This window comes from Aquila chrysaetos, chromosome 13, assembly GCF_900496995.4.
Source record: "Aquila chrysaetos chrysaetos chromosome 13, bAquChr1.4, whole genome shotgun sequence".
NCBI lineage: Eukaryota > Metazoa > Chordata > Aves > Accipitriformes > Accipitridae > Aquila > Aquila chrysaetos.
In genome coordinates, this window is record NC_044016.1 from 35,902,199 (window position 1) to 35,916,485 (window position 14,287).

Sequence of the window (14,287 nt, forward strand, 5' to 3'; positions counted from 1 at the left end):
CCTCCTGGCACCGTGCGGAGGGTCGGCTGCGTAGCGAAGGGCACGTCTGCCGGCACCCTCCTCCCGCAGCATCTTCGGTGCCGGCCGCGGAGACGGGGAGCGTCTCGCAGCCATCGACCTTTTTGCTCTGCTTCGGTGGCACAGACTGTGTGTCTTTCAAGCACAACTTTGAAACGAAGGGATTGATTTTGTTGTTGTTGTTGTTGTTGTTTTTAAATGACATCTGTGGGTGGGAGAACCAGAAGGCAGCTACCCAGCGTCTGCACCTTCGCGCAGAACCCTGTTTGAGGAGTTGGGAGAGTCTGTCAAAAGGCTGAGATTCAGAGCACCCTGCAGCTCTGTCTTGCATCAGGCTCCTGTAACTTTTATCAACAAAGCATCGCTATTCAAATGCCATTCACCCCTCAAAGGTATTGCAAAGAAATAACCGAGGCTGCTGCCCTGCGATCAGGAGCTCTTGCGGTTGTGTGGCTGCTTTACCAGCTGCTTAATATGCTCAGCAACGGCTGCTGCCCTCTGCACAGGGAAGAGGGTAGGAGGAATCGGAGAGGGTCAGAGGGCACCAGTGATTTGGGAAGTGGCTGGTGCCACAGAGCTTGCTAAACAGGAGGAGAAGAAAAATAAAATGTACTTGCCGCAATGCGATTGAAAGTCTGTGCCCCAGAGATGAGTTCTTCCTTTTCTGTATTTCTGCATCTTGCCTCCCTCTGGAGTGGGAAGCCTCTTTGCTGCTGGATACTCTCTAGATCACCCATAATTTAATGCTTCCTTCCAGCTCTGTCTTTGAGAGGGGACGTATCAATCATTTTGGTGAGCTGCTCCGTAAATTTAAAAAGCTAAGCTTTCTTAGTTAGCTCCGAGTCCTCATCTCTATATAGAAGTGTTCACAGCCATTAGGAAGATGTTACCATTTATTTTCAAGTTTCTCCTTGAAAATCCTGCAGGAAAATTACCAAATATGCAAAGTTGCTCTCAGATTCCACCCTGAGCTGCATATTCATCACCACATTTGCTCCTCAAGCTGCTATAACACTTTTCTCCATTGTAATCTTTATTGCTTCAGGTGTTCAGATGGTGCTTTGCTTTTTCATTTAAAATTAAGAAATACGCTGGGTCTGTGGGAAGAGAAGCCCAGGAAGGTGTCGTGTGAATGTTGGCTCATGTCGTGAGATGAAGGAATGATGCTTAAATGCTTGCAGTGAAGCCTGAATGGCAGGGGGAGGGCAGAGGCAAAGTGTATTAAAATTCAAATGCAGAGGAAACTGGGGAGAACAAATAAAGTGCCGTGCCCTTTGGCTCATCTCCGGAGCCGAGTGCTCTTTGGAATTTCAGACACCATCTCCCGAGCGAAGCGGGCGAGCTGTATCGACAGCCTCATCAATACTCCTTGTCTGCGCGGGGCTGGAGTGGTGCTCGGGTTAATCTGCTTCCAGTTGGGCCATCCTTCTCTGGGAAACTGCATAAAATGATGGCTTGTCTGAAGGAATAATAAACATTGTTTACTATTGGCACATTAGCGCCTTAAGGATCAAGATGTGTGTGCTCAGAAAGGCAATCCTGTGTCTGAAATATTAATGCAGTGGAAGAGCACATACTCTATTTAACAAAATAAATGCTGCGCTAGAACACAAGGAGCTGGAATGTTCTGTGTCTGCTGTTAGCTCCCCACATGAGATGCTGCAGGCATTTCCAGGACGGAGGAATGGAAAGGACGTGCTTCAGCTGGAAATAAAGACTACACAGGGCTCTCGTGTGTCAGGGAGTCTGCTGATGTTAGTTGTGTATTATTGAAGGGAATGCAACGTTTGCTAGCAATGCTGTCTCTCGTATCTTCGGCCACTGCTGCTGCTTACTTGCCAAGTGGCAGTAACCTGTAAATACTTCAGAGGATGAAGGAGGAGGGGATGTCCTACCTGTTGTTCCTATGTCCCTCCCCACAACTGCTGAGAATCTGCTCTGCCGTGGTCCACGCGTGCTGTATGGTTTTTAGTGGCTGCTCAAACATTACTGTTATTCTGCAGGTTGTGCTGGTGTTTGGTAGGAGAACCTTGGCTTGAGGAGAAGAAAAATCGGGCTAAAGAACTCTTTTTTGTGGTTCAGTCGCAAAGATGATGAAGGTACTGTTCTGTTTTTTGTATGTGCACACATAGACCTTCTGCAGTTTGCCTTGGTACCCAGTTATGTCATGTTAACAGCAGCAATTAAAATACGTTGAGGTAAATGCGGCCACACATTGTATAGGAAAGAGATACACGGATGTCAGTGTTTTACAGCGAGGTGCTCATGCTGCCTCTTCCCTTTTCTGCCTACAGTAAGTATAGACTCACCAGGGCAGCATTAGCTGCTGGATCGCAGTGTGCTTCAGGAAACCGATGTAGATTAAATGGTACTTTACAAGGCTCCGTGTTACTACTCTGTTGTCAACGTTAATGGCTAAACATTATTTTTAATGCACTCCTAGTGTCAAAATCTATCGCTAAATAGCAGCAACAGCAGAGCAGATAAAGCCCTATCATACAGCTCCCTTCCAAGGTACCTCTGTGCAGAGTCCCATTTAGGCTAAAAATAGCTGAAGTTCAAAAAGGTACTTTCACAGCAGTAGTAAAATGCACTGGGGATGAGACCCTGGGGTTGAGACCCTGGGGTTAGCATTAATGGGGAGGCAAAAGGGATGTCACATTAAGCCTACGTGGAACGAAACGTTGCTCTGTTACCCAAGACAGACCTGCCCTGGCCAAGGTGTCCCCAGGAGAAGTCCCTGCAGCTCTCGTTTTCCTGTGGCAGCCCCTTTCTGCTCCCGATGCACAGGAGGGCACCTCTTCGTTCCAGGTATTCACTCTTGCTTTTCTTTAATATTTTAAACTCACAATCCTTGTTAGGATTTGGGTTTCAGGTGTTTGAAAGCAGAGTCTTTAGTTATCGTCGTGTGTTGTGACAAAACCCGCCCACGCTCTGCGCCGGGGCTGAGCGGGCTCTCAGAAGTGACTGGCACTGATGCACTTTAAAAGTGATTTGTTTCAGACTCGTAAAGATAGAATGGGAACAACAGCAGCGCTGCTGGTGCGTGCTGTTCTGCAGAGCCGGTGCTGGGTGCTTGTGTGCGGAGGAGATGTTATGTTTGTGTTAACTCTTCTGTTTCCCACTCGATACCAGGATGGTAGTTCTGTACCAGCAGTGAAGTTCATCCACACCTCGAGCATCGGTACCCAACAGCAGAGCGGCCCGAGCTGAGAAACCTGAGCTGCAGCTGCTTGACATCAGTTGGCTACGGGCAAACAGCAAGGTTTAGCTTGCCTTGCGAAGCACATTTTGGAGGTTCCCACCCCGCTCGCTCCATCCCCTGCATCCCCTTTCCCTTGGCATGTTCATGGGGAGGTGCGCTGCCTTGAAAAAAAACCCTAAACACCAATGGAGAAGTAAATTCATGGTTGCCTTAGTCTAAGTGTAAGATCCACCTGCAGAAGAAATGTGAGGAGGCGAGATGAGAAGGGACTTCCAGCGCTTTTGGGGAGGAACAGAAGCCTGCGGGCGATCCCGGGATGATCCCGGGTGCTGGGAGGCAGGTCCGTGGGGTACCAGCCTGCGAGCCGGGTGCTGAGCCCTGCTGCTTGTGCTACGCTGCTCTGGCAACAGGCTGTAAAGAGAGTTTTATTTTCCTCCTGGCAGGGTACACAGCAATGTTTAGGACAAGAGATACTTTGACTACAATCAAAATCAATATAGGAAGCGGTAAAGTTAAAGATCTTAGCTGGAACGGTGATTCCTAAGACAGAAAATTCCTGCCTTGCTGTTCTGGAGGTCTGCAGGTATCTGTCACACCAGGAGTCGCAGAGCCGAGCCTGGATCCATCTGGATCGGCAGTTGTGAGGGAGCAGGGCTGGGTCCCGGGGTGGTACTCCGGCCGTGGGAGATGATCTGAGGAGGTACCCGTGGTACCCATCCACGCAGGGTACCGGTGCCATCCACCTGGTTTATCTGTGCGATGGGGACTGCACCAAGGGGGAAAAAAACCAAAGGCAGCATTTTGTCTTCCCTTGAACAAGCGCGGTTTAGAAACCCTTCTCTCGAGGGCCTCCTGGGCTGGCTGCCTGAGCCCTCTCCAGCTCTTTGCAGCTTTAGTATTTCAAGCGCAGCAGGAGGGAGGTGGACGGGAAAGGGTGTTTGTGAACTCTCACGGAGGAAACGCATTTCATGCGGCCACGGGAGCTCTGAGCTCACGCCACACAGAAGGATTTAGCGGGTGAGACTTTTCTCTTATGAAGGTGACTGAAGTAACAACATAATATATTATATAATTATAACTAAAGTTGTCAGGCTTGGACTGGATGCTTTGACCCCATCCGATTGCAGAGCAGGAGATGCGGCAGGCCCTCAGCAGGTCGCTGCTGTTTGTTTTACTTGGAGCTTCTGACGTCTTGTTTTTGCATTTTTAAAATTGCAGTGCTCAAGATTTGGGAGAAGCTGCTGGGGCCTGTGAAATGCTCCTGTGAGGCTGTCGGTGACCCCGGTGAGGGGATCCGCGCTCAGAGTCGGCTTAGGGAGCAGGGAGAAACGCTCACAAATTTAGAGAAAATGAAGTGAGCTAGTGGTTGCTTGGCTGAATAGATCACCAGTAATTGCCTTGGCATGTAAGCAAATCAATGTCCAAACCAGTAACATGTCTACCTGTTGCTTTGAAGAAGCCGGTTTCATGGGGATGAAAATTCAGCTGTGTGCAGTTGGGAATTACGGGCACGTATCTGTGTGCCCGGAAAGTCACGAGCATGAGTAGACGCTTTTTAAAAAATTAACTCACAGACGAAAAAGGGGAAGTGAATAGAAATGACCATAAATTATAAATGAGGCTTTGCAAAAATTACAAAGGGAGAAAAAGGACATTGGCACCCAGCAGCGTCTGGAATAACAGACGGGAGTTTGTCTCTGCGGCAAACAACGGGGATCTCGACAATAGTGTTTGCTGGTCGTGTGGGTAGAAGAGGCAAAAAAGGGAAGGCGTTTGCTGAAAATACTTCTGTCCTCTATTTTAAAAAAAAGCAGAGGATGTTGTTATATCACAGAATGAGGAATAAATTGGTCCTGTTCCAGCAGAAATTTGGAACTTTGTTAGGCAGCGATTATGAAATCTAGAATGTTGGTTTTTGAGTCAGCAGGTCCGGTAATTTGCAAGCAAGTGCTTGAAAAGAGCTGGCCACGCGCTCTGCGTCGTCACCCCTGATCCTCCATGGGACTTGGAAAGTGGAGGAAATTTCCAGGAGGAAGGCGAGTGTGGAGCCAGGCACGGCAGCACCGGGGGACCGGCATAGGGAGCGGAGCCCTCCCAGCTTGGCATGGCTCCTGAGCAAAGCAGGCTCTGGAAAGGGACTCGAGTACGCAGCTTCACGAGGACAATGTAATTGGTATTCTGCATGAGGTTTAGAGAACTGGGTCTAGCCAAAATAACTTTATCTCTTTTGATGAGATTACAAGTAGGGCCAATACAGATAATAAAGTTGGTGTAATCATATGACTGCATGTTTCATGGCAATTTAATTAAGAAACTGCCAGCATACAAAAAAATCAACACAGTACGCGCTAAAAGGATTAAAATCCAACCAACAGGCTTCTGAAAAAGAATTTATTACAAACTAAGAGAAGCCACAGCCATTCAGGCTGCCATGACAGTTCCTTTCTTCGTCTCCCACCCGCGTGTCGCTGCCTGTGCTCGGCGCGGGCGCGTGTCCCCCGGTGCGGTGGGTCTCTGGTCTTTGGCTGGAGAACGGGGCACAGAGGAAGGAGAGCAAGAGAGGAAAGGCAGACCGACCGAAAACATGGTGCTGCCAGCAGAGGAGTGAACAAGCAGATGATAAAGGGAGCTATGGGGAATAAAGAAATTAGATCAGATGCAAGCGCAGCGTGAGGAAAGCGGCAGAAACGGTTGATTTGAACCTGGCGAGGGGGTTGGGGGTACGGGAAGAAATCCCTCGCAAGATGGTGAAATGTTTTAGACTGTCAGGTCAGCTTAAATCAGCGGTGCAAAGTGGGAGCGGATCCCAGGGCCGGTGCAGGCTGCAGAGCTCCGGCTGACGGGAGGGCTGCCCGCGTCCCCCGGGCGGACTGCGGGGTACGGAGGGATCTCTGAGGGTCTGTGCAGCCCAGCAAACCCCGGGCTAAAGCCTCCACTGGGGACTTGTGACCTTGTAGAGGGAGACGTGCCTCAGTCCTCCCCCGGGACGTTGCCGCCGTTGGTAAATTTACGGAGAAGCTGTGAAGTTATGACGGCAGCGAGCAAACCCTCCACAGGTCAGGGTGAGCGGGGCTGCTGCGTCTGAAACCAGCTCGTCCGTGGCTCCCAGGGTCCTGCCAGCTGCCGCTGCTCCCACAGAGACATAATTGTCTCCTCTCGCCACGCTGCTGCTCGCTCTGGGCAGAAGTGTGTTGCAAAACTCGATTTATGCAAAATCAAATTGCGTTTCATAGCACAATTTAGCTCTGCTTTGCCCTTTTGTGTTTTAGGGTTGAATTGCCGGGACTCTGCTGCCTCTGCCACAATAGTCTGTATTAAAATAGGTTTGATGTAGACAGAAATGATCCATTTATTTCTTTTTATTGATGAGCCTTCTTACAATAGCACGTAAGAGAAGTCTCAGTTGCTATGTGAAAACAGGCTCTTTCTAAGCTTTCCCCTCCTCCCTGCATAGGGATGGTTGTTTTTAAAGCATACAGTATTAAGTTAGAATTCTTGCCTTCTAAAGGAGTTGTTTCCAGACACTAGAGACAGAGAATTCGAGTGAAAATGCCTTTGGCCTAACACTCTGTAGAGCTACGAAACAAATATTCACAGGCACAGAAATACTCTCCTAGCGCACCCCAAGCTAAAATTGTGGTGGCTGTTGATGAACAGGCAGGTATCTCCAAAGGCAGTGTTCTTGTTCCAGACCGTGGATTGACAGACGTGTCAAGGTTTTGTCTTTTCTAAGGCTTGTACATGTGGTGAAATGGATCAGAATGGGAGCTGGATGCCCGCTGCTCCCCCTTTATCCCGGTTTCCCGACTCCTGTACGTGGTTCTTCCTTTGGCCCTCTTGCCCGGTGTAGCTGTAATAACTCGGATGACGGTTGCTAGCGGATGCTCGGCTGGCCAAGCCAGCCCCCGCTGCGAGGACAACTCGCACGGACCCGCTCTGCCTGGGCTGGGCGGCCGGTTGGGAAGCAGCGATGCTCGAGCCGGACTCGCTGCCGTGTCCCCGCTGCTTTCGGGTGTCCTCCCGCTGCCGTGTCCTCCAGAGCTCCTTCGGACACGTGGGACCTCTGAACGGGACGGCAGAGCCTGGCCGGAGCTCAGGAGCGCGGCGGGTCCCTCCGGCGTGGCGGGGGGCTGTGCCACCCCCTCCCTGGCACTTGCCCTTCTCGCGCCTCAGAGCTGCAGATTTTCAAGTTGCTTTGTGGAGGGGAAAAGATAACCCGCAGGGCTGTTTGCGAGCGGCACGCTAAGAATAATCGCTTTGCTCTTGCCGTGGTGTTAGGATGATAAATACACATGTAAATGTAGAAAACACCAGAGATAAAATGGGTGACAAATGGGCTGTGCTACCTCCGCTCCCTGAGAGGGAATGAGATGCTCGCTACGTACTTGCAAAGGCCAGGGATGATTTTAAGCTCCGCTTTTATAACCGTAGGATAATAAGGCTGCATAAGGAGCCATGTAGTTTTAAATTATGCCAAACATAAGTTATTTCCTTACCTTAGGATTCATAAATCCAAACAAATGCATAAATAAAGGTGAGAGGTGTTTTACAGAAGGCTGAAACTTCGCTGCCTTTTAATGCTGACATTTGGACATCATTTACGACGCAGCTGAGTGCCACAGAAAAGAACACTAAAAATGATTACTGTTAAAATCTTGCCTTTTCATCTTACAAAAAACCAACAAAAAAACCCACAAACTTTTTAACCTCTAAATTCGGCAGGCTATGGTTCTGCGCGAGTAGGCATCCTGAAGTGCTGGATTAACTCACCCGAGGGAAGAGCCTCGTGACTGTGGGAAGGATGATTTGAGGCTGGCTGGCTGCTCCGAGGGGTGTAAGCGTTCAGTAAAGGAATTCAGCTGAAAAGCTCTGGCCGCATCGCCTTTACGGTGTGTTTGACTCTCCTCCACCCGTAGGTGCGAGGGACCGCGGTGGCTTGTCCTGTCCCCTGCCCTGTGCGAAGGGGCCAAGCCGTCGCCTGCCTCCCGGCGTTCTGCCCGGCGTGCAAACCTCCACGAGGTGAAACAGGCCGAGCATCCCTTCAGGCAGAAAGCAGGAGCGCCGCCAAACTCTGAGACTGACTTCGCCTATCTGTCCTTTGCATTTCGAACATTTATTTTGTCATTTCTTAATTACGTCATCGCTGTCTGGACTGCTGATCACTGATAGCTGAAGCTTTTGGGGTTTCCTGTGCTTAGCTCTGACTACAGCAGGTCCCATTTTCTAAATGCATGCAGGAAGACGAGTTAGGGAAAGATATTTGACATTATTTATCTTGACTGATTTGCTTCATTAAAAAAAATTATTGCATAGTCACATTTATGCATACAAATATAGTTCTCTGCAAATTTAGCTCCAAGTTCACACCACAGGAAAAGGAATGTTCCAGAACATGCTAATGATAATTTAATATTTTAAAATTGCAAATCTGTGATCTGAAATTATAATATTATGGTGCGTTGCTCTGTGAGGCAACCAGAAATGGAGATTCAGAGAAAACATTTGCATAATAATAGCTGCCGTGCATGTCGGGGCTCTGGATGCAGGTATTTAGTAGTTGCAGGCTTTCCCCCCCCCCCTTACATCTACTGGAAGACAAGAGCTGGCTGTAAGTTAGTGTTCTGAAGGTTTACGCCTGTGCTCCTGCTGGAGAAGCTTTTAAATCTTCCTTTATGTTTTGCACATCACAAGGATTGCTTTGTCTGTTGATGCTGGCGTGACCAGGACATCTCTAGTCTCTCCGTATCCTCACCTGCTGGTATCCTGCCCGAAGGCAGTGTGAAACCTGCCCTCCCCGCCTGGTGTGTCCCTCGGGGGAAGAGTCTCCTCCAGGCATCCCTCAGCTCTTCCCGATACCTCTACAAAAATACAGGTCCCCTGAAAACTTTCCTGCGGTATAAATAACGTTTGGCTGGGTGCCTTTCTCAGGAGAAAGTACAAGAAGTACCTGGTCGGCTTTGCTGCGGGAAGCCAGCCCTCTGGCTGAACGGAGGCTGCTTACTGGAATTCGGTACGAAGGTTTTGGGACCGGTGACCACGGCTGATGCTGGAAAGCGCAGTCTGCGTCCGTCCGCTGTGGTGGTGGAGGGTGACGCTGGGCAGGGCTCGGGAAAGCAGAACTGCCTCGGAGCGGTGCCCGGGCTCTTGGGGCTGGTTTCTGCAGCAGCAAACGTCAGGTCGAGCCTGGGCTTTCCTCTCCTGGCACTGCTTAACCCGCAGCACAAACCCTCCTGTTTTCACAGCCGTCTGGAAGGTTTTACTGTTCAACTCCCCTTAGAAATGCTCAAGAGAGGAGGAGGGGCTCAGGCTCGGGGTCCATGTAGTCCTTATCCCCTCTTGGCAGGGCCAGCATCAGCTGCGTACGAGGAAAACATTAGATTTCATAATACACAATTATCTGATAATTTACCCGTGGGAGAAATTTCTTTCAAACCTTTGGCAGGTATCAGTGGGCGTATTTCCTAGAGAGTGAGGTTTTATGCCCCTTGTATATTTTATTCTTCTGTAAGTGTAGGAACTGTGGATTTCTGTTCCTGTGCGCATCTGATCCCTCATGATGCCAGCCTGTCTCCCCCTAAAGCTAAATAACACTGATCTTTTCAATCTCTCCTGCTACGGAAATGGCCTGATAACAAATGTTGCTCTTCTCTCGCCGCCTTTATTCCCACTGTATCTTCAAGGGGCTGCAGACAGCAGGACTTAGCAGCAAGCGGTGAGGGTGGACCATTTCTCCTGCTAATGGCAGGTGTCATAATCGTTCCACAGTTCGTTTCATCTCGGTGGAGAGCTCTGTGAAACCTCCGTGAAATGCAAATGTTCCTCACCTGGGTCTTTCCCCCTTTTCTCCTCCCATACTGGATTCATATATCAAGGGGATGTGAAATCTTGTTGCAGACTGATGTTGTGTGCACAGCAATAGAGGCTCTTGCTTTTTGTAACTTCATTTCTTGCTTTTTCTTTTCTTTTTTTTTTTTTTTTCTCCAGAGTCGGAAACATGCCAGCAAAGTTCGCCTCTATTATATGCTTCATCCCATAGATGGAGGCTGCCCAGCTAAAAAGCTCCGGTCAGAAAACGTGGGTATAATTTAAGTCCCTGTTTACTCAGCTGCCTTGTGAATCATTGACTCTCTGCTACAACGTTTTTTTCTGTTACAGCCGCAGATGATCAGGTACCCAGAGGTAACATTTAGATTAGCTGAAATGCTAAGTAACTGGAAATAATTTTCAATAAACCGTACGAGAAATATTACGTGCATCAGCAACAGTAATTGCATTTTTAGTTATTTGAATGTTCTTTCATAGGAAAAAAAATAGGCCGATAGCAAATATCCGGCATTTATTCAGTTGAAGCGCAATGGCTAGTTTTTTGCGGGTAAGCCGGGGCAAGGGCTGCCGGAGGCTTGTGCCTTCGGGCGGTTGGGATCGTAGTGAACGCTGCTCTGCGGTGGCTCTGGCGGGGGCTTTGGGGTTGCTCTGCTTGAAGCAGCACTCGGGTCGCTTCCAGACACGTTCACCCAACTTTCAGTATGCGACTTCGTTCCCAAGGGCCAGGGGCGCTGGGCAGAGGGCAGGACTTACAGCCTGGCCAGCATCTGGGGAGCGGCGCGGCGCAGCGATGCCGCGTACGGAGCTGTTTTATCGACACCCGGGGTATGGAGCTGTCGTACGGACTGTGGGAGGTCAGGGGATGCCCACGGTGTCATCGGCACGTTGTGGCTGAAAACCCCCGGAGAGCCCCCGGGATGAGCGGAGAGGTCACCGGAGAGCAGAGTCATCTCCAGAGGTGTCTTCTGACCTGATTTTTTTTCTGAGAGTTGATGAAAATGGAGTGCTGGATCCGAAAGGCTCCTCACAAAGGATTGTGGTCAGTCTGCAGTTTTAAAAAACGGCAATCGGGTTCCTCAGTTGCATTCGAATAAACAAATGAACGTGAGGGAATTGGACCAGCTTGCAGCCGTTTGTCAGGCAATAAAAGGAGACTAAATTTATAAGGGACTGATTCACAGTGAATTATTCATTCAGCTCTTTCCCATATTCTGGGGCTGGTGTGAGAGCTGTTGATGAGGTTCCCAGCAGATAGCATCCAAACTATTTCAGATCTATGGGAGTGTGGCTGTGGCTTAATGCTATCAATACTTAGTGAGGCATCTTCTAATTAAAGGGAGAAGTGTGCGAGTTTTGCCAAAGGAATCTGAAAGCTCCTTCACACAGTAATTAAAATTTTAGTGGAACTTTTATGTTGCACACAGGGTAATTGCAGATGCAATCTACCCCTTAACAACAGAATCTCACAGTATTTTTATTGAGTTATTAATTATAGAGTGTGAAAGGTACAGTGGACATGCACATATAGACTTGGAACGCGGTCGTCTAATGAGCTACATTACATCTAACAAGAAACCACATAGCTGCATGTACACCTTAGCATGAGGATATGGTGGACAGGCAGCCAAACAGACCTCAAATAAGTCAAAGCTGAACTACTTGCCGTTTCTTTTGTGAAAAGCAACAGTGAGAAGTAATGTAATTCTGTGTTTGCTGATGCTTGGTTGTGCCAAGGGCAGCCCTTAGTGGGGGATGAATTAACAAGTCCTTAGGCACTAGGTGAATGACAGGCTGTGCAAGACCTAAATTTGAAAATTATTTATGTTATAAAAATAAAGCAGGGAAAATCTGCCAAAATTTACAGCTCAAAGTAGGCCTGTTGCTGATCAGATATGATCCAAGCCTTTGCATTTAAAGCGAACAGAAATATTTAGGACATCTCTAATGCTGCATGATTACATCATTGCCACGTACGGAGTGCAGCTGCATTGCCCGATTCAGGTATCCAGCAGTGTTAGTCAAGCCGTGACACACCGACTTTATCGAGTATTAGAAACAATCCGTGAAAACCAATTAAATTTCTGTGTAGAAGCATCTGCAACTAAAAAGGGAGTATTAGCCTTTTTTTCATCAAAACCTGCACTGTTACATGACTGTATGCCATTTGATTTGTGTCCTTTTGACCAGAAAACTAAACACCTTGTCTTTCTTCCAACTGGCAGTAGGAAGGAGAAGCTGCTGCAGCTGTAGATACTCAATGCAATAGGCTTAGAAACAGCATTTGCTACCTGACCTTTCGGTGAGACGAAGGGTAGTGTTTGCTGTTGTTTGAGGACTATAAAAATACTCTGCATTCCCAAAACACCCATTATCCTTTCATAGTAAGAAGTAGGAGGCTTATACGATTAGTCTTGCACTGGATAACGACTCAGTTGTTGGGCTGCTCATTATTGTTTTAATTTTTTGTGGGGGAGGGGAAAAACCTCATGTCTTTGGTGTACTGAGGGACTGTTGACCTTTCATTTTAAATTTCCGCTTAACATTTCAGCTGAAAGTAATCTGAGAAGGTTGCAGCCTGTGTCAGGGCCCCGCTGAAATTCAGAGTCACATCCTCAAGTCCTAGATTGGTGAAGCAGTTTTAATCAGCCTTTTCTCACTACCTTTAAAAAATAGGACCCCTATTTATGATCAAGACAAACATGATGAAAATTTCTAATGTGCTGTGAAACACATTTTTCTGAGATGGGAGAAAAGCCTTTAAATTCTTTCTAGTCCTATTCATACTAGAAGATAGTAAATTGCTTTAACCAGCATCACCTTCCTTAAAAAAGAAAGGGGTCATAACAGCAAGGATAAATTGTTTGAGGGAAGATAGCAGGAGATTAGATTTTGTTGCTGAGGGTAATGCGTGTCCTGCAGGGCGGCGCTGGAGGTGGTTAAGCCAAGAGCTGTGCCTCTCTGACGCACAAACGGTGCCGGCGGCTGCCTTGGGAGGCTCGGCTTCAGTTCCCGATCAGCAAGGAAACCACAGTTTTTATAGCTTCCGATGCAAATTTTACTGCATGCTATAATCTAAATCTTCAGCGATTACACTGAAACTAAGATGAAATGTCTGGTTTTAGGGCCAACGTTCTTACTGTGTGTTTTGTACCCGATCAGAGGTTTTCAACCAAAAGGTCAGGTATTGGTTTCAATGAAAGAAATTAGTGATGGAAGACTTGAATTTACTCTCCGGCAGAAGGCTGGGACTGGCCGAGAGCTGCTGTTGCTGTGACGGGCTCTCTGCCCTGGCTGGGATGCCCCATCCCGGCCGTGGGGCAGAGCCCGCTGGCGGCTCCGTGGCGTGCCCCACGTGTGTTCTGCGTGCCGGTCCTCCCCTCTTCTCCCGGGCTTTGTTCTGCACGGGTTTGAATGCCCACTGAGCCACAGCTGGGCGGTGGAAGCCGGGGTCTCCGGCTGAGGAGTCAGCCCCGTTCTCGACAAGCTGCCAGAGCGGGGACCGTGGGACGCGGGCTTACCGCGCATCCAACACACCCCTTGCTAAACTTAGGGCTGCCTTTTCTTTGGAGAACGTATACGTCCTAAGATGCTCCGAGACTCAAGGAGCGTTTCAGATTTAGAGAGCTGCAAACTGGTACTTGCTCTTTGCTCGTACCACAAGAACAGGCTCCAAAATGGAAGTGGTCTAAATTTTATACAGAGCGTTACAGAAAATAGCTCTTTAGCAACAACACCTTCATGCATAGAAAATTAACTCAAATTTAAAAGATAATTTGCAGTGCCTTGAGTGCTATGGTTTATATTGCTATATTTCAAGGGTTTGTATAATCTTTTCTTCTTAGTAAAACCTAGGAAATGAAGACAGCAGATTGTATCTGTGGAATAAAAATCCTTCCTTTTCCCGAGTATTGCTTAAGGAACATCCAGCAAAGGACTACAACTGCCTGGTCCTGTGTGAGGATTATGCCTTTTAGCAGCTTGTTAACAGGCATCTGAATAACCGAAGTTAATTCTGCTGGATGTACAAGACTTGCTTTGAAGTTTATAATATTACAAAAAGAAGGCCTATAAATTAGGCTGGCTCGGCACCGCTACGGAGTGGGGGGAAGATGAGTGATGTCAGCATTGGGAAACGGACGCTTTATCTCCGAGCCCGTGGCGTGTTTCGTTGTGCTTCAGTTTATGCGAGGCCATTCGCCCCTGTCAGTGCTGCATCCCTGCAAAGGTTAGCGAGAACGG

At 48.3% G+C, this 14,287-nt stretch overlaps 1 protein-coding gene across 2 annotated transcripts in view; it reads left to right on the forward strand.

Annotated features, from left to right (window-relative positions):
- The window catches only part of ZMAT4 (zinc finger matrin-type 4), a 69,206-nt gene that overhangs the window by 24,141 nt on the left and 30,778 nt on the right, over positions 1-14,287 (forward strand). The window contains exon 3 of one of the 2 annotated variants that reach the window (XM_030034708.2): positions 10,208-10,297. The exons of the other annotated variant lie outside the window; for it this stretch is intronic. Within the exon in view, the coding sequence (XP_029890568.1) occupies positions 10,208-10,297 (90 nt within the window). The remainder of the gene's footprint in view (positions 1-10,207; positions 10,298-14,287) is intronic. 2 annotated transcript variants of the gene reach the window in all.